This window comes from Lytechinus pictus, chromosome 10 (genome assembly GCF_037042905.1).
Source record: "Lytechinus pictus isolate F3 Inbred chromosome 10, Lp3.0, whole genome shotgun sequence".
In the NCBI taxonomy this organism is placed as follows: Eukaryota; Metazoa; Echinodermata; class Echinoidea; order Temnopleuroida; family Toxopneustidae; genus Lytechinus; species Lytechinus pictus.
The window spans coordinates 13,303,694-13,327,751 of NC_087254.1; the positions used below are offsets into that span (position 1 = coordinate 13,303,694).

The following is a 24,058-nucleotide window of genomic DNA, read 5'->3' on the forward strand; positions in this document are numbered from 1 at the left end:
AAATAGGCTAGGGCCTTTATACAAATAATGGGAACTGATAGATGTGACGATCCTTTTTTGTGCGCATGTGGTTATTCAAATGAGGAAACTCTTCACCCTCTATATTTTGTTATGAACATGATGAATGGGTGCTACTGCGTATTTCGCGAACCAATTCCATTAGATTGTTGGATGCATGGAATATCTCTGTCGTTCTTTGATTTTCGCCATCATTTCCGATTGATGTTGTTTTGAGGTGCAAACAATTCAAGATAAATTTCATATATCTTTAGGACTGAATTCATGTTCTTTGAGAACATAAATGACACTTTCCCCGACAATATCGGAAAGACAAATGAAATGGAGTTACAAACATCTCAAATTAATGCACGATCGATCGTGCATGATTTGAAATTTAATTTGAGTGTAAACGATTTAAATAACTGATATTTCCCTAGATGGACGAACCTATGTTTTGTCCGAAAAAAATTAAATTACTAATTTTCCCGACAAAGTCGAAAAGGCATTTTTTAATGGAATAAAAGTCGCAAAATTTCTTATTGTTGATCCAATCCAGCATGAGATGAAAGTATTTCAGTATGGAATATCGAGTTAAAAGATATCCTCTGTCAATAAAAATATATTTGAAGACTTTCGATGTGGAAATAATTGATTTTTGTAGGATTATGAATATCTATATCTTCCAACAATATACGATTGTTGTTCTTTATCCGTCCCGTTATAAAATGATGGTCGACTTCAAGAAAATCGTAGATATACCTATACAGAGTTTCGATCTAGATGATACTTCTAAAAGGTTTCGAATCGGAAAGAGATCCGACCCGACATAAAATGGCGGTATGAAGTTGACAAATATCGAGTTCATAAAGATCTTAAATTATCAAAAATATACTTCTGAAGAGTTTTGGAACGGAAAGAATCTAATTCTCCCTACGCTATAATATCTACATCTTTTAACAAGATGCAACCATTGCTTGTTCTTGTTCCGATATGAAATTAAGTATAAAAAAGTTACTCCTCCCCCTAATCAAAATTACACTGCTGCCGCCCATCCTCCTACCCCGGATGCCGGGCAAGGGGATTTAAAAATATAGTAATGTACATAAAATAATGATCCGCATATATTCATACAATTTGCGTTCAGAATTTTATATTGCTCTAGATGCACATCACAAGGCGGTAAATGAACGTGGACTGAAAAAGGGACGATATGTTCTATTTCCACTCCATGCAGAATCATTGCCATGTTCGTGCCATTTCTAGTTAATTGATGCATACGCAATTGTTGATGATTATTTTACATCTCTAACAATTTTGTCCAAAAAGCGTCACTTTTCTCCTGTATCTAATTTGTCAACAAAGTTAGAGCTGCAATGCTTTTATCCTTTCAACGATAAAATGCGAAGAAACAATAGATTTAATTCCCTATAGAAATTAGAGCTATTGTGACAAGTTCGAGCAACTGGCACTTCGTCATTTCACAAAGGAGTGATTAGTCCTCATGATCGAATTCATTGAGCCCGAGCTTCATTGAAAACAGTTGGCATCTCGGTTTTTTTTGTCTGGACGATCTTTGTGCATTTCTTGGCAAAAATATCTATTACAAGATTTCTTTGAACAGGAGTGAAAGCAGGAAGCCTGACCAGGTTGACGTTATTCCAATAAACCCCAACATGAAACTATGAACAATGAGCACGCAATAAACAGACAAACATTATATTTCAAAAGTGTTTCGGGTAATTATAATTTTTCAATGTAATTTTAAAAATCGCGAGAGCAAAAGAAAGTGTGAAAACGGAGAAAAGCAAATAGAATGAATTAAAGGATGTTAAAAAAAAACAAATGTGAAAAATAGAACATGAAGATTTAAAGAACGGGATTTTAAAAATAGCGACCAATTAAGCCGACATTATATGTTTTGGGTAGTTGGACATCAAACATGTGGTGGGGGGGGGACACGTCCTTCCAAAAGTCAGTTAAGCGTAGAGGACACAAAATTGCCATACATGTACCTCCCTGCTCACCCCCACCCTCTCCCCCAACAAATGGAAGCTTTATTTCATTTGATTATTTACGAACGTTCTCACTTGTCAAAACTATCAAAATTGTCAAGGATCTGCCTTATAGAAAATTCAAGCGCACTTCGTGTCGTGTTCTCGTTCTTGCGCCATTTACAAAGGCCAAATGAAATTTGATCTTAGTTATATAGCAATATAATGAGGCATATCTCTTAAAGTAGCTGAAAAGGCGGCAAGGCATTGTGGCCCCGGGTAAATCTAGGAGTTACACTCATAAGTGCCCACATGAGTATGGACTTGGTTTTATACCCCCCCTATTTTTAAGTTTATCTTTCTTTTAATTATGTTAACAATTTGCATAGATTTTGTATCCCCACGCCGATACAAAAGGTAAGTTAGAATCAAAGTAATCCCGCCTTCTAACAAGGTATTCTGTTTGGATGCCTATTGACATTACCGCCCTAAAAAATATAATTGTACATAATAATACCATAGAGCTATATATACTTTGTTGATTTCAACGTGCCCGGGATTTTATAGGTCTAATAAGTTTCGACCCCCCCCCCCCCCTTTACATGAATTCGCCGACCAAGGGCAAAAAAGTAGAGACTCCACAGGATGTTCCTTCTTATCCCCTTTTAAGATTAACTGCATGATTAAGAAAGACCTAACAAAGGTGCTGTTTAAGTCATTAAAGATCAAAGCGTCATTTTGCTTTCACCATATAATGCGCGGCGAGTTCTTTTCAAAGAAAGTATCCGACTTAGATTATATTGATTAATTATCATTGAAGGGTCATGGGCGTAGCGGACATAAATATTCTGCGAAAGATCCTGCTCTTTTCATTGCGCTTGAGCGTTTTTCATTAAATTGATTAATTGTGTATACATGTACGTGTATGAAAACAGTCATAATGAATTGCGAAGAAGCACTATTATACTCACCTGCTGCGACCAAATTCAATGATTATGTAAAAATGAAATGAAATTACTTGAATACTTTTGCATGAAATATTATGGCATAAAATCACAAATTTTGTAATTTGAACCATCAAATTAATGGCAAGGTGAATTATATCATTCTAAAACAGGAACAAGCGATTATCGTACATTGGTGGAAGAAATAGTTAATTTTTAAGCAGGGTTAATTAGATATATATGAATCCTTCCACCTTGAAACGTACTAGAAGTATTTCTTAGATCGTTTATAAGACAGTTTATGGCTCAATATTTCGCACATTTACACCTTCATTTCGTGTCGGAGCAGAAATAAACAAACAAGCTATAATCGTTCATTGTTGGAAAATACCGTAGATTATTGCAAAAGGCAGTCAGATGCTTTCCGCCTCATAACTATTTAGAAATCTGCTACCCGTTTTATCTAAAAACATTCCAAATATTTTGCTTCATTTCATGTCGGGTCGGATTCAAGAACAAGCTATCATCGTACATTGTTCGAAGAATAGAATAGTTATTTTATTTCCGCGTTAAATAATCTAGGACCCGTGTTATCTGTCAATATTCCAATATATTTTGTTTTATTAAATGTCTGGTCGAATTCAAGAGCAAGCGATTATCGTACATCGTTCAAAGAAATACGTAATTATTTCGCAAGTTTAATTATATGAATACGAATCTTTCCACCTAAAAACGGACCAGAATTATTTCTAAACCATTTAAGACACTTTTAGCTCAACATTTCATTATTTTATACCTTCACTTCGTGCCCGAGCGGAAACAAACACACAGGCGATAATCGTACAATGTTGGAAAATACCATAAATTATTACGAAAGGTAATTAGATTCTTCCCGCCTTAAAACTATTTAAAAGTATATTTAGAATAATCTACGACCCGTGTTATCAATTAACATTCCATGTATTTTGTTTTATTAAATGTCTGGTCGAATTCAAGAACAAGCGATTATCGTACATTGTTCGAAGAAATACGTAATTAATTCGCAAGTTTAATTACATGAATACGAATCTTTCCACATTGAAACGTACCAGAAATATTTTTTAAAGTTTTTAAGACACTTGTTAGCTCAATATTTCATTCTTTAATACTTTCATTTCGTGCCAAAACGGACCCAAACAAACACGCAAGTGATAATTTTACATTGCTAGAAGATTCTATGCCCTATTTCATGTCGGGTCGGATTAAAAACAAGTGATGATTGTACTTTTTTGGAAGAAATAGATAATTATTACGCAAGGGAAATAATATAAAACTCATATCAATATGAATCTTTCCACCTCGAAACGTACAAGAAGTATTTTGCTAAAAATCTAAGAGTCTTTTTACCTCCATTTCGTGTCGGGCGGACAAGAAAAATCGCCACATCGGTCGCGCACATTTCACCAACGGAAATATAAAAAAGCACATCATTTGAGTACGAGTATTCGCTTGCAAGTTGGCCGCGTGCAAGCTGCGAGAAGCGGCGAGAAGCTGCAAGGATAAAATCTAGGATTAGATTCTTGTTAATCTGTTTTAATCTGAGCAGCGCGCCGCCGCTAGCTGCGTCTAGCGGGGAGATACATCCTGTTCACTAATTACCGCAGCGGGGGTGTGCTCGCCGGTTGCACGCTGCCAATACAATATGGATGCTTTCCCTAACTTGATTACCATTATGACGTATAGCACTGCGCGGTTCAAGGACGCGTGCAAAAACGCGTAGAATACCCGGATATTAATTAGCGCTGCCTTTTATTGCCCGCTACATTTCCACGCATTTTCTCATTGACTTTCCTGAGCGGGCAATAAATTGGGCCCGTGGATAAACAATTGGAATTTTATTGACCGGCCATTTGATCCCAGTCTTAAGCAGGCAACAATGTTTCAAAGTTGCCCTGCTCAGATGTCTGATACGGTTAATAATATATAATTGTTCCCATACCTTAATAGTGGTTTCTCTCACTTTTTCAACCAATTGATAGTAATTGATGTGGAAGCACCGTGATGTAGCAGTTCTGACTCTCGCCTTGTAATCAGAGGGTCGTGTGTTCGAATCCCACCATGGCCTAGCGTCCTTTGGCAAAAGGCATCAATCCACAATTTGCCACTCTCCACCCAGGTGTTCAATGAGTACCCGGTAGGATGCGAAAGCCTATGTAGTATGCCTAGCAATTGAGTCTTGGAACTCTTGTTGGAATGCTCCCCAGGGAGTGGAAAGTTGCATACATTGTATGCGGGCATGCAAGGATCTGATGACCGGGGTAATATATGTGTAAAGCGCTTAGAGACATTGTTCCGATGTGTTAAGCGCTATATAAATGTGGATTATTATTTAATCTAATAACGATGTTTGTGGTTGGTAACAATGATGTTTCCTAATTTTCATGATGATAGTTATCATTATGAGATGATGAAGGATGAATTTCATTCTTTGATAATCTTGCGATGGGGCATATACCCAAGAAGAAGAGGCAAGGACTGTATTAAAATAACTCTCTTCTTAATTTGTTAAAGATTTTTTTCATTATCTGCACATCCCTTCCTCATAACAGTGTGTGCTTCAAACCAGTTTGACTGTGGAGAAAGATGTATCCCTGTGAATGACGTTTGCAATGAAGTAGTTGACTGTGCCAATGGGGCGGATGAAGCCAACTGCAGTAAGTGTTTATTGTACTTTGGTTTTATGAAGGCCTGTGGTCATAGCACATATTCTAATATATGTCAAGTTCTTTTGCGAACTAACACTGTGCTGAAGTTATTGGAAGGTGAAAAATGTCAAAATTTTGAAAAATTGTGTTTTGTATGTTCACTGTGTTCTTTCACCATTGTGGCAAGGAAAATAAATTCAGTTAGTATTCCCAGAAAGTTAAGAAGGATCTGAATAATTTTTAACTTATCCGGAGGAGAGACCTGCAGGCCATAGTGATTCAGTCCGCTTTCGCCTCCCAGGCAGAGGTGATGTCAAACAACTCGATAATAATTTTAATAGTAAGCTTTAAGTGAACCTGTTCTGTTAGAAATTTGTGTTACAATTAGCTATCCACAGTAAAACCACAACTTTACACCAGAGTTTGAATTAAACCCGATTTAAGAATACACGTCTTTAAGTCAATTTAACTGGGCCATGAGAGCCATGTCTTTCCAGTATGAGGCTTGCATGGGTACAATTTTCTCAGAGGGGGTGGTAATTTTTAAGAAAAAAATGACAAGCAAGAAAAAAAATGGCTAAAAAGGTTTTCATTCCCGAATGAATGTGATTTTGGTCAAGGAAAATTTGACAAGCACAAAAGAAGGTGTTCACTCCTGAAGGAAACTTGGGTGAAACCCCTCCCCAAAATCTGACTCTCACCTATGTGTCATTTGGTAACCAAAGCCTAAAAACAAACCAGCACCCCTGCTTCCCAGGGCCATGTCTTTTCATGGCTAATCATCTCCTTTCATCATTGACAAAACAGGCAGGGAAGCCATGTAGAAAGACACTAGCACATCGTTGATAATCTTAACCAAGGTTAAGTTTTGAAATATCATCATACATGTAACTCTGACAGTTTATGGATCTAGTTCATTGAAGTGATGATAATCCCTCATTGTTTGCAGGAGTCTTTGGTAATATGATCAAGGTCAAAGGTCATTTAAGGTCAATGAACATAATATTTTATTATCATTTGAATGGTGTTTTGTGTGAATAATCATTGAATAGTTATTTTCAAAGTCAGCACTGTTACTATACATGTATATTGATGTGTGTAATGCAGGCAAGACTCCCAGAGGTGCTGCACTTGTTCATATTGAAAGACTTGCCAATATCATAGGGGATTTGGGGTCAACTTGTGTGGTCTAGTGGTGAGAGCATTGTACTCATGATAGTGAGATTGCAAGTTTGAATCCCCGCTCTGCCATTGTCTCCAATAAAATTACCGGAGAGTAATTTCTGTTCTCCATATTAAAAGGTTAGCCACTATGACTTGTTATTCAGTGATGTGTTACGATTCTTCAACAAATAACAATGAAAATTTAGTTTTAGATTTGATTTCCTTTTCTTTTATTACAGGAAATAGATCACTAAACAAAACATAAAACAAATAATGATCTTACATCCCTTGAAGTGTCAGTTCTGATTATATTCCAAATGATAGTACCCAGGTTGGTTGACAAAGGTTCCTTAAATTAATGTCCACAATGTTGGCGATGATAAAATTGATGTTGAAACAGGATGAATAATAAGAGTCTCTGTAACGAGTTGAAATGTCTGTGAAGACGATGTTGATGATGATTAACAGTCAATTTCAGCAATCTATTGGTTGAAAAGCGTTCATTAAAACAGCTTGATGATCTCGATGAGAACTGAGAATTCCTCAAAGTAACTGCAAACAGTTCATTGATGGCGTGCAAATAATTCCACAGAAGATAAATGTTGTATTCCAGTTGGAAATAAACTATGCTCTGACATAAAGTCTGGCGTGAAACTCTGAGTTCTGATCTGATGTGATGATGTCCTTGAAGAAACTGCCAGCTTATATACAAATTATTCACTATTCTGGAAGCTTCTTGTATTGCCTACAAAAAGAACATTCTGCCAATTTCTAGAATAGTCCACTTCTAGAAGACTCTTGAATGACCTCAGCGAAATTAACAATCTAAACAACATAGCTAATCCTATTGTTCGTTTCACTGCCACTAGGAATCTATTGTGTAGCAATCTCTATTCAGAAATAACAAAGATTACTCAGCCTATTAAAGAACATGCCTAATTAAAGCTTTACTGAGACATTCTGGAATATTCTTAATCATTCTATACTATGAATATCCTTAAAGAGAAAATAACTAAATAAATGAATGTAATTACTCTTACAATTCTACTTATATATAACAGATGCCTTTTACATTGCATGCAAGTGCGAATTTAAGTGCAACCTTAAGTCATGTGAAACACCCTCCTGGGCCCCGTTGCATACCATTATGGTAACTTGCATGGAATCCTTGATTTTGATTGGCTGTTGATCATTGTTACCATAGTTAACATTGGAAGGCAAAGGTATCATAATAGTAACTTTTATCAATTAATGATATCATCATTTTTATTCATGTGTTTCTAGTATGCAAGAGTTCTGAAATCCAATGCAACAACGGGGAATGTACTCCATTCTGGACTCTTTGTGACGGCAAGGATGACTGTACTGATGGATCAGATGAACTTGAAGATAAATGCAGAGGTAAATAGAGGTGGAAGTGCCATGGTATAGCGGTTCTGACTCTCGCCTTGTAATCAGAGGGTCAATCCACACATTGCCACTCTCACCCAGGTGCTAATTGGGTACCGGTAGGAAAACAACCGTCATTGTGGTTTTAAATAGCAAGTGTGCACCTAACAGGCTGCTTGAAATGCTATGAATCCAGTGACCGGGTAATAATAATTGTGAAGCGCTTTGAGCAGTCGTAGACTGATAAAGCGCTATATAAATGCCAATTATTATTAAATATATCTTGGTTCCATGACTTTTGCTCCAGTGATAATTGCTCTGCTATGAATTCCACATGCAAATTGAATGACTATGAACTATTTTTATTTTTATTTTTATTTATTTATTTATTTATTTATTTATTTAAAAACAGGGAAGCCCATTCAACAATGTGTTGGTCTCCCATGGGGCCCTGTGACAGTGTACATAGCTAACATAACAGTTATAAAAATTCATTTACATAGCAACATCATAACATAAGAGGCATAAATAAATTAGTAAGTACATGTGAAGGAAATAATGAAACATGCAATTGACAATAAAAGTACAATCATTTAAAAAGCAGATGACGTGAAAGTTATAAGACGTGTATTGTTACAATTACAATTAGCCAAAATCTGTAAAATTAAGAAAGTAAGCTGAAGTTGTGAGTCGAACAAAAGAATAAAAATAGAGGGCCGAATGTAAATTACGTAAGTTAATGAGGTGCAGCTTAAAAAGAAGGGTCATGATTAGCTAATGCTAAATGCTTCTTCAAATGAAATTTAAATGATGCAAGGCTAATTTGAGATCTTATTTCAGTTGGTAGGTTATTATATAGGGAAGGGCCGTCATAGCATAATGCGTTTTTACGGTATTCTGTGCGACATTTAGGGAGTACGAGATCGCCTCTTGCTGATTGTCGGGTGTTAATTTGGTGAAATTCACCAAGTTGGAGAAAAAACTTGCCAAAGTAGTCAGCAGATAAGTTGTGAATGCATTTATACATGAAGACACATTTGAAATATTTGACACGTTGATTAAATGGTAACCATTTTAACTCCGTAAACATATCTTTAGAAGGAGTGTACATGTTGCAATTTAGAATAAGTCTCGCAGCCCGTTTTTGAAGTTTAATGATTTTGTTGGTTTGCGTTTTTGAACGGTTTCCCCAAATTTCGCAGCAATAGTCCATTTGCGATTGGATTAAACAATTATATAATAATTTTATAGTGTCATTGTCTATAAATGGACGGATTCGTTTTATCATTGCCAGACCCGCAAATACCTTTTCATTACGTCTTACCCCCGTTTGAAAACGGACCGCAGATCAGATGGCAAACTGCGGTATTTCACCCCATTTTGCATTTGAAAATCTAAAACATCATTTCCAAGCCCTGGGGGTCGTTTCATAAAGCTGTTCGTAAGTTAAGAGCGACTTTAACAACGACTGGTGATCATCGCCAATGGTTTGTACCATTTACCGCAAGACATGATCACCATGCAGTCGCTCTTAACTCACGAACAGCTTTATGAAACACCCGCCTGATCAACCCCGCTTGGCCAGGTAATCCCCACAGGCCAGATTATGAGCGTTGAGCCAAGGACGAAATGATAAACAACAGCTGTGTATTACGTAAGTCTTCTCTGCCTGTAGAAGGACCTTCGGAATTAAATTATTGTATTCGATATTTAATCATGTTTTCAAAGGCATATTGTATTCAGAAATTCAATGCTAGACCATTTTCAATTTCGAACGAAGAAAATCAACCTCGAAATAAGGAAAGTAAGTGAATAAAAAATGGCGACATGTTTTCTCGGACCGCACTCGGGCTGTTGTGTTATCTTCGGACCGAGGTCAAGAAACAGGTGTTTTGATAATTACATTGCATGCCTGTGGCAGTATGGTTTTCGTATTCGGAGAAGAGAATTCATTGAGAAAAAATGGGGTATAGTGTCATCAAATGGAGGTATTTCGTCATGTTTGCAAACAGAGTTAACATGATCATTCCACATAAGGTTCTGGTCAATAACTACTCCGAGACATTTTATACTGGAGCAATGCTCTATCTCTGTCCCGTCATAGGTTAAAGAGATGCCTTCAACTCCAAAAGAATTTATTTTTGGTTTACTTCCAATAAGAATGAATTTAGTTTTGTCTACATTTAAACCTAATTTGTTATTAACTATCCAATGATGGATGTTATTTATGTCTTCCTGTAATTTTATTTGAATTTCATTAAGAGAAGAACCTGTACAATACAAAGTAGTATCATCGGCGTACATGATAAGACTCCCATTCTTTACCACTTTTACCATGTCATTGATGTATATAAAAAATAAGAGGGGTCCCAGTATCGACCCTTGAGGTACGCCCTGATTTAAAATAAGTTGATCAGAATTAGATTGTCTAATTACAACATGATGCTTTCTATTTGATAGGTATGAATTAAACCACGACAATGCAGTAGGGGACAATCCTATAAGCTGTAGTTTATTTAACATTATAGATGTATCTACCGTGTCGAATGCACGCCTTAGATCTATAAAACTATAACTATAAACCCTTTCCTAAACGTAACGTTATTGCAACCCTAACCCTACATCTTAGAATAAAACCCTAAGTACTAGTAATTGTTGCAGGAGCAGGTGTCATGTCACCTATATGTCATACCCAATACAGTCTTTCAGTCTCCGCTGTGTGAAATTAAATTAGAATGTTTGTTTCACACTGGGGAGCAAATATGAAATATCATATCATATCGTTACTTAACCCTGTATTGATAGGCCAGGAGGAGTCTATTTCTGTTTGCAGCACAACCATCCCAGACAAGTATTGCAACAAGCTATTATATTATTTGTACTATTTTGCATCGTTTTTGCTTAAAAATCTTGCAATTTTAAGTCTTTTGAGTAAGACCGTACATATTCCCCCTATGATCTGTCATTATAATGTACAGATATGAGCACAATATATTGATTAACTATTATTTCAAATGGTGTTCAGTACTACGTAATGTCAACGTGTTGCTGAATCACGACATGCTCAACATTTTTTCCTCGCACTTTTCAAGAGCAAACACAAGAATGAACAGAAAGCAAAATCAAATGTCCTATCTATCTCAAACTATGAAAACTTGATGAGGGAAGCATTATAGAAGTTTCAGAAATGAGTCAAGCAAGCAGTACATATACTCAGCTCCTTCCCATCTGTACAGCCGTGATTGGTCACTACCATACACTTTATTACTTTGTCTTCTCCCAAAAATGTGTTATCATTAGCATTATTACTATCATATCCATTTTCACAGGCAAAATAACCCTTAATCCCTGTAATTATATAGGTGGTGTTAAATGGAAAGTTAGCCCCACATATAGTCCAGCTAAGGATAATATTGGGTGAACAATACTCCGGGATGAAGAAAACGGTGTGAGAATAGGCTATCAGTATGTTACAGTTTCTGTATGTCATAATCAATATTCGATTTCTTCCTTTTTTTTCTAGTATGCGATGGAAACTACTTCCAGTGCCAAGATTTTTCCAAGTGCTTGGCTATGTCTTCTGTCTGTGATTCCGAACCTGACTGTAATGATGTCAGCGATGAGCTTGTGGGTTGTACAGGGTCTCTCAATAACACCATACCACCTTTTGTAGTTCCGACCGATTCACCGAGTCCACCAGGACAAACGCTGCCACCCTCCTGTAAGTGTCACTCTTTCTGTGTATCATATATCAGGGGTCTGTTTCATAAAACTTGTTACAGTAACAAATTTGCCATAACAGTTTTAAGCTACTGACATGACGAAAACCTTTAATTTGAGAATACTATACCCCAGTTTCCCTCAATCAATTCTCTTCTCCAAGTACGACAAACCATAACTGCCCCAAGCAAGCAATTTAAGTATCAAAACACCTGTTTCTTGACCTCGGTCCGAAGATAACACAACAGCCGGAGCAAAGCATGCCGTCATTTTAATTCACTTACTTTCCTTATTTTGAGGTCGATTTTCTTCGTTCGAAATTGAAAATGGACTAACATTGGATTTCTGAATACAATATGCCTTTGAAAACGTGATTAAATATCGAATACAATAATTTCATTCCGAAGGTCCTACTACAGGCAGAGAAGTCTTATGTAATAGCACAGCTGTTGTTTATCATTTCGTCCTTGGCTCAACGCTCATAATCTGGCCTGTGGAGGTAAAATTGAGACAGCGGGGATTACCTGGCCTAGCGGGGTTGATCAGGCGGGTGTTTCATAAAGCTGTTCGTAAATAAAGAGCGACTGGTGATCCTGTCTTGCGGTAAATGGTACACACCATTGGCGATGATTTAGCGCGCAAGAAAGGATCACCAGTCGTTCTACAAGTCGCTCTTAACTTACGAGCAGCTTTATGAAACGGCCCCCTGGGCTTGGAAATGATTTTGGGATTTACAAACGCAAAATGGGGTATAGAACCGCAGTTTGCAACCTGAACTGCGGTCTTTCTCCAAACGGGGGTTTGACGTAATGGAAATCGTTCAATCTGATTAGCTAATTGCAAACTTTTTATACAAAATTTGTTATAACAATTCTTTATGAAACGGGACTCTGAAAGTTTGCCACTTGTAACAGCAATCCCTATTGGTCACATGAGGATTTGTACACCTCACATTACGTCAAACCCTCGTTGCAGAGGCAACCGCACTAGCTCAGGGCTTTGCTGATGTCCTATACCCCGATAACAAAATCCTCGGAGGAACCAAGATATTTCATTCCCAAGCGCTATCAACCCTGTATCGCCCGATAATCCCTCTTATGTAACATTTCTCCTCCGCAGGCGCAAGCCCGAGGGTTAGACCAGAAAAAACAGCTGATATTACGTAAGAGCAGATCTGCCTGTAGTAGGCCTTTCGGAATTGAATTATTGTATTTGATATTTAATCAAGTTTTAAAGGCATATTGTATTTTGAAATCCAATGTTATTCTGTTTTTAGTTTCGAACAAAGAAAATCGGCCCCGAAATAAGGAAACTATTAAAGAGAAATAAAAATGACTCCATGCGATGGCGAGCGAGTTTGCTCAAATCATGTGTTTTTTTTGGACCCATCAAGGTCAAGAAACACATTTTTAGATACTTAAATAACTGGCCTGGGGTGATTTAGTTTTTCCATGGTTCGTAACAGGGGTTTGCCTTCTCCAACAATGGTTTTGCCTCATGTTCACCTGTTCTGTTCTTTTCAAAAAAGACTGAACATTGCTGATTCTGCGTCTGCTGAAAAATGTCCAAAAGAGGACAGGGCCGGTATTCAATTTGTTTAAGTATTTTACTTAGTATTTTGCTAAAAGGTCAAGTCCGCCCCAGAAAATGTTGATTTGAATAAATAGAGAAAAATCAAACTAGCATAATGCTGAAAATTTCATCAAAATCTGATCTAAAATAAGAAAGTTATGACATTTTAAAATTTTGCTTATTTTTCACAAAACAGTGATATTTATAACTCAGTCACATTCAAATGAGACAGACGATGATGTCCCTTACTCACTATTTCTTTTGTTTTTTATTTTATGAATTCTACAATATTTCATTTTTTACAGATTTGACAATAAGGACTAACTTGACTGAACCATGTAGTGTTAACCAATGCTAATTCCACATGTTCAGGGAGGAATTAATCCTTGTTTCACTTGCCAATGAGGAGAAATTAGAATATTTCATATAATAAAATACAAAAGAAATAGTGAGTGGATATGTCATCAGTTTCTTCATTTGCATACTGACCACGATGCGCATATAACTGATTAGTGAAATTAAGCAAACTTTAAAACTTTCTTTTTTACATCCGATTTTAATGAAATGTTCAGTGTTATGCTTGTTAGATTTTTCTCTTTTTATGCAAATTAACTTTTTTTTGGGGTGGACTTGTCCTTTAAGTAAGATACTTATCCATGTTTGGTATTCAATTGCATTTTTCGGCAAAGTACTTTGCTTAAATCTAAGTCAACCAACTACCACACTTAAATCTGGCTTGCGTAAAGTTTACACACGTGATATTCGCAGTCATATATTCTGCGCACAGATCAATACATACATTGAACGTTATTTGGCTCATAATGGTTATTAGTAAGTGTTTTGCTTAAATTTCTCTTGATATGGTTAAAAACTTGGATGTGATCTGAATACTATTTTATTAAAGAATTTTGCTTTGTATCCAAGTAAAATGCCAAGTAAAATACTTACAAAATCAATACTTTCAATATTGAATACCGGCCGGCCCAGGTACTTATCCATGCATGTTCACATGTACAGTCTTCTGTGGGAAGAGAACAGATTAATGAGGTATTAAAATCCTCTAGTCACTTGTCAGTCTTTGATCAACAAGAAAACAATTATAGTCCTTTGTCATTACCATTTTAAAGTCATTGTTCCTAGATATGTGTCATTTCCTAGGATGTAATTTTGAGATAAGCCCATTCTAAAGATGTCACGTTTCTAAAGGTTACATTCCACTAAATATGACATATGTCTAAAGATTGGATAATTTCTTAATATGGCATAAATTCCATGAAAATTTTACCACTTTTACCAATCTTGTTTTGTTTTACTAAACCTGATTACATTAACCCTAAAATGACAGGGCTATTTTAAAGCCCAAGAAGACTGAGGGGGTGGGGAGAGGCTGGTTCAGCCCCCCCATATAATCTCAGCCGTTGATTGCGTGAAACTTGCCATGCACCCGCGTTGCCCATGACATAATCTACAAAATTGTGAGATTAAATTCTTTGAAAAATTTCATTTCTAATTAATTATGTTAATTTATGCATAAAAGCAAGAGTTGATCTAAATAAATAAATTAAGGCCCCCTAAAATCCCCCCCCCAAAAAAAAAATCAGACTCTATAGGATTCTGATCCAATGTACTTTAAAATATTTCATTATCACATTCATTTTTGTCTCGCCTAGCTGCGTAGCGGAGCGAGACATAGCTAGTATCACTATTTCCGGCGTTGTCGTCGTCGTCAACAATTGTGTTGTACACCCAATAACTTTCTATAGCTTTGAGGTGGGATCACCAAATTCATACCAAAGGTCCATCTCCTGAAGGCACAGGTCAAGTTTGAATATGAGTCGAATTTGAATAAGGTCAAAGGTCAATGAACTTTCCATGACTGGCACTGTGCTGTGTTGTTAATAACTTTCTATATCTTCGAGGTGGGATCACCAAATTCATACCAGAGGTCCATCTCCTGAAGGCACAGGTCAAGTTTGAATATGAGTCGAATTTGAATAAGGTCAAAGGTAAATTAACTTTCCATGACTGGCACTAGCTGTGCTGTGTTGTACACAATAACTTTCTATAGCTTCGAGGTGAGATCGCCAAATTCATAACAGAGATCCATCTCTTGAAGGTACAGGTCAAGTTCGATTATGAGTGGAATTTGAATAAGGTCAAAGGTCAATGAACTTTCCATGACTGGCACTGTGCTGTGTTGTACACACAATAACTTTCTATAGCTTCGAGGTGAGATCGCCAAATTCATAACAGAGGTCCATCTCTTGAAGGTACAGGTCAAGTTCGAATTTGAATAAGGTCAAAGGTCAATGAACTTTCCATGACTGGCACTGTGCTGTGCTGTATACACACAATAACTTTCTATATCTTCGAGGTAGGATTGCCAAATTCATACAAGAGGTCCATCTTTTGAAGGTGCAGGTCAAGTTCAAATGTGAGTTGAATTTGATTAAGCTCAAAGGTCAATGAACTTTCCATGACTGGCACTGTGCTGTGTTGTACACACAATAATTTTCTATAGCTTTGAGTTGGGATCGCCAAACTCGTAACAGAGGTCCATCTAAGTCATATAGCATAGTTTTGACATGCAGTCTCTTCATGACTGCAATATGCAGGCGAGACAACGCTTGGCGTTTGCCTTGTTTCATGTATTTTATTGTTTTTTTAATTTCAACTTTTATTAATGTTTTTTCAATGGATATCATCAAGGACTTTATTGTGACCATAAACGAGATAAAATCGATTGAGTTTAATCAGTAAAAGGAGATATAATGATACCTTCATGAGTTTAGGCTGAAAACACTATTTGCATTGGAATTGTACACAAATTCACGTTTTTGAGCAATTTTGGGTGTGCATGCACATACGAAATGGTGCATATTTGTGGAACCGCATATCCTTGGGTCGCAATTTTGGTCTCAAAAGTTGCGAGAGACTTGAAAGTAAAAAGTCAGCAAGCGACGTTAAAAATTTATGCGCAGCGGATTTATCACAAAAAATGTCAAGGCCCCCCTGTCTTATTCGGGTTAAAAGTAATTTCATTTTGAAATATATTTATTTTCAGTTATTCCATTTGAGGGTTGTGGATTACGGCCAGCTCTTGAGATCCATCGGGTCACCCATGGTGAGGATGTGACTGGGCTTGGGGAATGGCCTTGGCAGATTGCACTCTACACGCCAAACGGTCGGTTCTGTGGAGGAAGCATTATCACTCCAGAGTGGATCCTCACTGCGGCTCACTGCGTGTAAGTATTATTAGTTTTCTGTGATTTTCTAATTGCTGTTGTTGTAGTTACTGCACTATGCCACAAACATATTGCCTTGGCCAAGTATTGCAACCTCAAAAGCAAGGGACAATTAAGACAATGAAAAATTTACGTAAAGGACAAAAATGTACTGAGGTGAGATGAAAGGTGTTATCTTGCATCACCCCCACATCAATCACCTCATGAGTTTTTACAGTTCAGTAGAATTATTCTCAAGGACTCTTTGAATGCCGCACATTTTATTATTATTTACAGGGAATTTAATGCAACTGATGATAACCCATATACTATCAAGGCTGGAAGCTTGCTTTACTCTACAAATGATCAAAGTGGACAGTCTCGAGATGTGCAGCAGGTCATCAAGCATCGTCTATATGGCCCGGGACTGATTAATGATATCGCTCTCCTCAAGCTCGTCACCCCTCTCAACTTTACTAATGAGGTGCAGCCTGTATGTCTTCCTTCAGCAGATGAATCTGTACCAAAGCCTGAAGAATACGTCACATTCACAGGATGGGGCAGCTTCACTGAAAGAAACGGTATGTGTTCCATTTTTTTTTCATGGAAAGGATTTCGACTCATTCATACTCAAGATGATACATGTATGAGCATGATGGATGTGTTTTTCAATACTCTGGATATACTTTTGCAAACATGCCAAGTATGATACATAGGGTGAATAGGAGACTCCTGTATCAACTTCATACTCGTCTTATGTACATATATGTGTATATAATCACAAATAGTTTAGTAAATGCAGTAGAAATAAAATTGTAGATTTTAAAAGGAGCATAGCTCTCAAAAATGAAAGGTAAAGTCACACTCTTCGTCAGTGCCCATGATGTGACAAAAAAGAGAATTCAAAATCCGTTTCTGAAACGGTCGTGAAAAACACATCTGTTCATGGGCATACGGATTGTGAAACTCACCTTTCAAAGAAATCAATGCGCTGAAGATGGAGGAAGCGCACTGTAAAAGACGCATCTAAAGATGCGTTGCCATGACTGCAAGATGACAATGGCGAATCTCCGGCTCCAAAACAGGAAAATCTGGAAAGGGCCTCACCGCCAACATTCGAAGTTTAGCAGTAAAAATTACCTGAGTAAAATAGAAATAGTCTTCTTCGGCATATGGAATAAAATAATCACTAATAGTTAAGTTTATACATACATATATATATGATAATCTCATTGGCTCTTGGGGTAAGTCACAGAGGTCATCATGAATCACAAATAGTTAAGTTTATACATACATATATATATGATAATCTCATTGGCTCTTGGGGTAAGTCACAGAGGTCATCATGAATGAAACTAAGTTGTTCAGTCCTTTCGATAATAAAGACATGTGTTAGGAATCAACTTCAAGTTTGGCTTGCTCTCATATTGAATTAATTTATCATCAAAACAAAACAGATTTAGATTTGATTCAGAAATGCATTTTGAGGGATTTCGATTTTTTCAATTTAATAATAATAATATATTTTATGTCGGGATGTTTTCACAAAGAGTTAAGTGTGACTCCTGGGGGGGCCACTTACATTGACGAGTGGATACCATGCGTGACCAAAAAAACACATAAAAAGGATGTCTTTTTCAAGATAGGGCACGTTATGTACGTAACGTGATAAGGGTGTCAAAAACATAAAAATATTGAAAAAAGGGTATCTATTTTGCTCGGAAAAATATACGTGTTTAGGGTCAAATATGCGGGGATGATAAAACAAAATCAAAATGTTTTATAAAGGATGTCCTTTTTGCCCCAACTCTACGTGTTTAGAGTACGATTTGCGCGAGGTGTGGAAGGTGGGGCCGTACTAAACCAAAATAATGGTGTCTAAAGGTAAAACCGATGACCAACAGACGCGTGACATAATAAAATATCTCTGTACTTGTTTAGGGAATACTTGCTAAGAGTATCGTTTTGTTTCCAATACTTGTTAAAGGGGTACATTTTCAGAATATGGAAAATAGTACATCGCTGTACTTGTTTAGGGGCTCAGTTCTGGGAATACTTGCCAATAGTATTTGTTTCCAATACTTGTTAAGGGTAAGGTTTCACACGCCAATATTTGTTAAGGGGTGCATTTTCAGAATATGGAAAATACGTGTTTGGGGTGCTTTTCAAGACCCCGTGGTCGCGCATGGTATCCACTCGTCAATGGAAGTGGGCCCCCCGTGGATAGGATACACAGTAGTACACGTCCCTGCATTAATGTGTTGTATGTTACCAGCCATCCCAAAACCAACAATAAGTGGCAAGGGACTTTGACAAGTTATATTATAATAGCCAATTTTTATAAAGCGCTTTTCCCAAAATGGCTCAAAGCGCGTTACAGCATATTATTACCCCGGTCATTGGATTCATTTCAATCCCGCACGAAAAGTGCACAATTTCCACTCCCTGGGAGCATTCCTTGCATTCATCGCAGCCTCATTATGGCGCTGGCAAAATCAAACATACAATATCTTTCGCATCCTACCGGGTACCCATTTAGCACCTGGGTCGAGAGTGGCAAAGTGTGGATTAAAGCCTTGCCAAAGGACGCTAGACCGCGGTGGAATTCGAACACACGACCCTCTGTTTACAAGGCGAGAGTCAGAACCACCGCACCACGGCTCTTCCACTATATATATCATTTAGAGCATCTTTTTGTTGGTTTTAGGGTGGCTAGACATATACCATACATAACTTGGAATTTAAAACTGATTTTTAGTCAAACTTAAATCTTTGTGAAACACCCCCTGACCAATTGATTTTATATTCTTCTGAACCGAGTTTCTAATTTTCAATATTTCATATTTTGTGACATCATTTTGTCAAAACATATTTCATGTAGCCCCCTCTACTGGCTCCTATTGCTTCAAGCACTTTTATGCTTATAAAAGCTGGCCCCTGTATTTGACTCCGGGGGGGGGGGGGGGGGGGGGCACTCAGTATATAATGCATAGTGGGTATGTGCCGAGGAGGGGACCCCCATTTTTACACTCAAATTTTCGTTCCAAGGCATATCATTTTTGTCTTATTGAGAAAAAAAAACAAAGAAAGCCGCTCCAAAGCATTTCATTTTCTTCTTATCGTGAAAAAAGGAAGAAAGAAATCCGCTCCAAAGCTTCGCATATTTTCTGTCACGCCGTTCCGGTCACATTAATCTGCTACAATAAGCCGCAATTTTGGTGAAAAGCGGCCGCAGAGCTCTGTCCGACTATTGCCTCTGCGCTAGTGCACCCGGCGCCCGTGCCGCTGGGCTAGCCGCATGCACTTATGCCCGTTCCATGGGGATGCATACGCACACATGCAGGCGACCCGTTCCAAGGACCCCCGTTTTTACAAACATTTGTAGTTCCGAAGCCCGTTCCGAGGACCCTCCTTTTTTACAATTAGCCTGCTCCAAGGCCCCCTTTTTTTGTCTCGCCCGCAGCACATCCCTACTACTTTTTGGTCGAGTGCCCCCCCCCCCCCCCCCGGGATTTGACTAAATTACTATATCACATGCTTTATGTATAATTTAATTATCAGTCTTTGTCAGTATTATTTATCTCTTCAATTTTCACATTTAAAATGTATTCATTTATATCTTTGTTATGATGTGAACATGTTAATTTATTATAGATTTATGAATAACAGGCAGAAACTTCTGCAAAAAATACATTTCTTAAATTCTCTGATACATGTAGCTCGTCAACCTGACCTCCTTCAAGAGGGCCGGATGCCAGTCATACCAAACTACTTCTGTCATCGACTCGCACCTTTGGATGTGACTTTTGAACCAACCATGTTCTGCACCATGTATCATACTGGCTATCAGGGAGTCTGCACTGTAAGTTATGTGTCATATCAATTTGTTTCCAGGGGTCCGTTGCAGAAAGAGTTGAGTTTAAACGCAAGTCAAAAAATCAATCGCAAGTCCCAAATGTGCGCTGTTGATTGGTTGAAAATCACGTTTCGCATGATTTTTTGAGTTGCGATTGAATGCAACTCATTCTGCAACGGGCCACTGATGATGTAAAGATATTGTTAATATTAAACTAGTTCCATCTCTCACGATTTGAGCCACGATTGAAAATGGGTCTCAATTGTGGAGTATAATAATCATAATAATCATAATAACGTCACATTTTACCCAGGGTAGCCACTTCAGTTCCAAAAACTGTTCTCCCAGCTGGTCCTGCTTAACATGATTATGTTATTACCCCAGCTTTAGCACAACTACTTTGATCGGGCGTTCGAGCATTCAAGGAATTTCTTCCTACTGGGTACCCATTCAGCTCGCTTGAGTTGAGTGCAGCACAATGGGGGTAAATTTCTTTCTGAACGAAAGCACACCGTGTCGTGAATCAAACCCATGTCCCTCAGATCAAAAGACAAAAGTTTTAACCACTAGACCGCGATATATTGATTGTGACAGATCTTATCAGATCTTGAGTTCAGTCCTGGGAATCATTCTGATTGTTTAAAAAAATTTGGATGGCTAAACAATTTTCGTGAGCAGGTACAAAAGGCCAGTCGTAACAGATCTCATGACACTGGAAATGAGGTATTAGTAGTTTGGGGAGGTAGCATATGGGATATATCATTGCTTTGGTCAGCAAGAATGAGACTGATTATGTGTACTAATGTTAGGTTGTAAATTACAGACATATGGACCCCTTAAAATATGTTACTGTCATTATTGTATGCTTGTGTTTAGGGTGACAGTGGTGGTCCTATCGTACAGGAGATCAATGGCCGTTGGACACTGGTTGGGATCTCTAGCTGGGTTCGTGAATGTGGTGCATCATACGTCCCTAATGGATTCACCCGTGTGTCAAGCTTCATCGACTGGATTCGAGATAACATGGTACAAAACTGAAATTCTTCTTAATGGTAATCACTCCAACAACCATACTGTAGCTTTCATATAGATAGTAAGATAATAACTCGAGCTTTCAACTTGTTTTTATTATTTTCATACTTACATTATTCATATTAGCAATGTTACATTAATAGGATGACAAAGTGAATCATTATCAAATGATTGTGCCCACATTTGACTAGGAATTTCTTTTGTCCGATTCAAAATTTTACGCATGAGCAGGGATGAGGGGTTATTAGAATATGATGAGGAGTCTTGCTTAATTACGAGATGAAGATAGTTCACCAAATATCTAACAATGGTCCACATCACATTCTTATAAAACATATAATGTATTGGTATGATTGTCCTCACTCATGTTACATTTGAAACATGCACTAGCTTGGCTTTGTATATTTTGGGGGCGTGTTATATAAAAACTGTTGCTAAAGTACCTGTATGGTGTACTTGTATTGTTACTGTAACGCTCTTACAAATAATGATAATAATAATAATAATAAGAAGAAGAAGAATGATAATAATAATAAATTGGTCTTTTATCATGCCAAATTCACCCTGTAGAGTGCTCAAAGCGCATTTCAAGAAATGTTAAAAGGAAATTTAGAATGATTGGACAGATATGTTTGTAGGTATTTTTTTTAAGTGTCAAAGGTTGTATTTTATTTTGTATCTTTTATCATGTGTATCTTTGGGATAAAAGTCATCATTGCATTGATCATTGTTAATTTTCCTTACTAGTAGAATCTTTGTCTTGTAAATAACTTTTATAAGACTTTGTTGTGACAGCTAGGTGCATGAAAAAAAAGAAAGACAAAAACCTGTACAGAGCCTATCTTACTAGGAAGAACAAAAGGTGTCACACAATCATGAACTTATATGTAAAAATAGTGTCTGTGTTCATACTTGCCCATATTCTGAAGTCGGGTTTAACTTAAACTCGGGTTTAAAGTTGTGGTTTAAGTATGGATTGCCAATTGTTACATAAATCACCAACAGTAGAGATATCATATTTTAGCTTATTTGGCTCTCAAATCATTCATAATTGTCTAGGAAGTATAAATAGATGATTGTCTTCACCATCGATGAATCAGGAAAGAGCACAGTAAACATAAGAAACGTACAACTTGATAAAAATTTCGACACTTTTGGCTTCCCATAATTTTAGCAGAGTTAGACCATGGCCTAAGTTAAACCTGACTTCAGAATATGGGCCACTGTGTGAGAGTATGTCACACTGTCTCACACTTCCCTTTCCATAAGGGAATTTTCTGGATTATTCCTTATTACCTTTGTATTGAACCAAATTGCAATTTAAAGCGGAACGGGGGGGGGGGGGGGCTATTCTGCAATTTATGCATGCTATGATGCTATGTGGGATATTTCAGGGGCCAAAAACTCTTATTCAGTCAGTCATCCAGGTTTGAAATCTAGTTTAGTTCCTGACTGCGGGGGTGGCGGGATCAAGCCTCCCCTTTTTTTTCTCCTCTCTGTGGTGGTGCAGAGTAACACCCTCTTGTTCTTAATTGCTATGGTAGCATGGCCAATTCTTAATACTACCAATTATTCTTTCTCCCCCTCTGTTTCCATCTTATGTTTAGTGAACGTATTCAAGCATTTGCTAATCTTATGTGAATCATGTCACAGTCTCATGTTACCCATCATAATATAAATTGCAGTCTGATATTTTGTAGTAAAAAGGAAGATTTATCATTACATTTTATTATCTTTGTGGTGTATGTTATTCACATTTTATGTTTAATGCTTTCTTAGAACACTTCACTCTATAGGTCTACATCAGTATGATACTGATTTTTGCTATTAATGTAAATATAATTCTCCTGAAGAGTGTCAAAACCAGATGTTTTTGTTATAATTCAATTTCTATTAGTGAATATTAAACAAGTTATATTTTTATCAAAGAGTGTTATACTGATTTTTATAATGAATTTCATTCTCATCAAAGATAACCATACTCGGTTTAATACATCAATATGTTTTGTAGTTGAATTTGATTTCATTAAACTAGCTGTTATAGGATTAGAGTATTAAATAAGAAGACAAAAATTTGGAGTGAATATGAAAAAAAATGGATGAATGATTTGTAATCTTTGATTTTTTTACATTTTAAAAAGGAATCATTAAATTGGATTGTATTTTGGGGGTATGATATTCACATTTTATATTGAATTCTTTTTTAGACCGCTTCATCATTATGATGATACTGATTTTTGCTATACATGTATATATATATATCATTCTCATGAAGAGTGTCAAACACGAGATGTTTTTGTTATAATTCATTTTCTGTTAGTGAATAAGCAATATAAAACAAATTATATTTTTATTCGAAGAGTGTTTTACTGATTTTCATAATGAATTTCATTCTCATCAAAGATAACCATATGTCTGTTTAATACATCAATATGTTTTGTAGTTGAATTTGCTTTCATTAAACTTGCTGTTATAGGATTAG

General features: G+C 36.9%; 1 protein-coding gene across 1 annotated transcript; it reads left to right on the forward strand.

Annotated features, from left to right (window-relative positions):
* The first annotated feature begins 5,137 nt into the window (after positions 1-5,137).
* Positions 5,138-24,058, forward strand: LOC129270197 (chymotrypsinogen B-like). Its single transcript, XM_064105358.1, has 8 exons — positions 5,138-5,232; positions 5,524-5,628; positions 8,068-8,184; positions 11,696-11,893; positions 16,529-16,709; positions 16,986-17,269; positions 20,408-20,550; positions 21,421-24,058. Exons 1-8 carry the CDS (start codon positions 5,211-5,213, stop codon positions 21,580-21,582), a joined length of 1,212 nt encoding a protein of 403 aa, XP_063961428.1. The 5' UTR covers positions 5,138-5,210; the 3' UTR covers positions 21,583-24,058.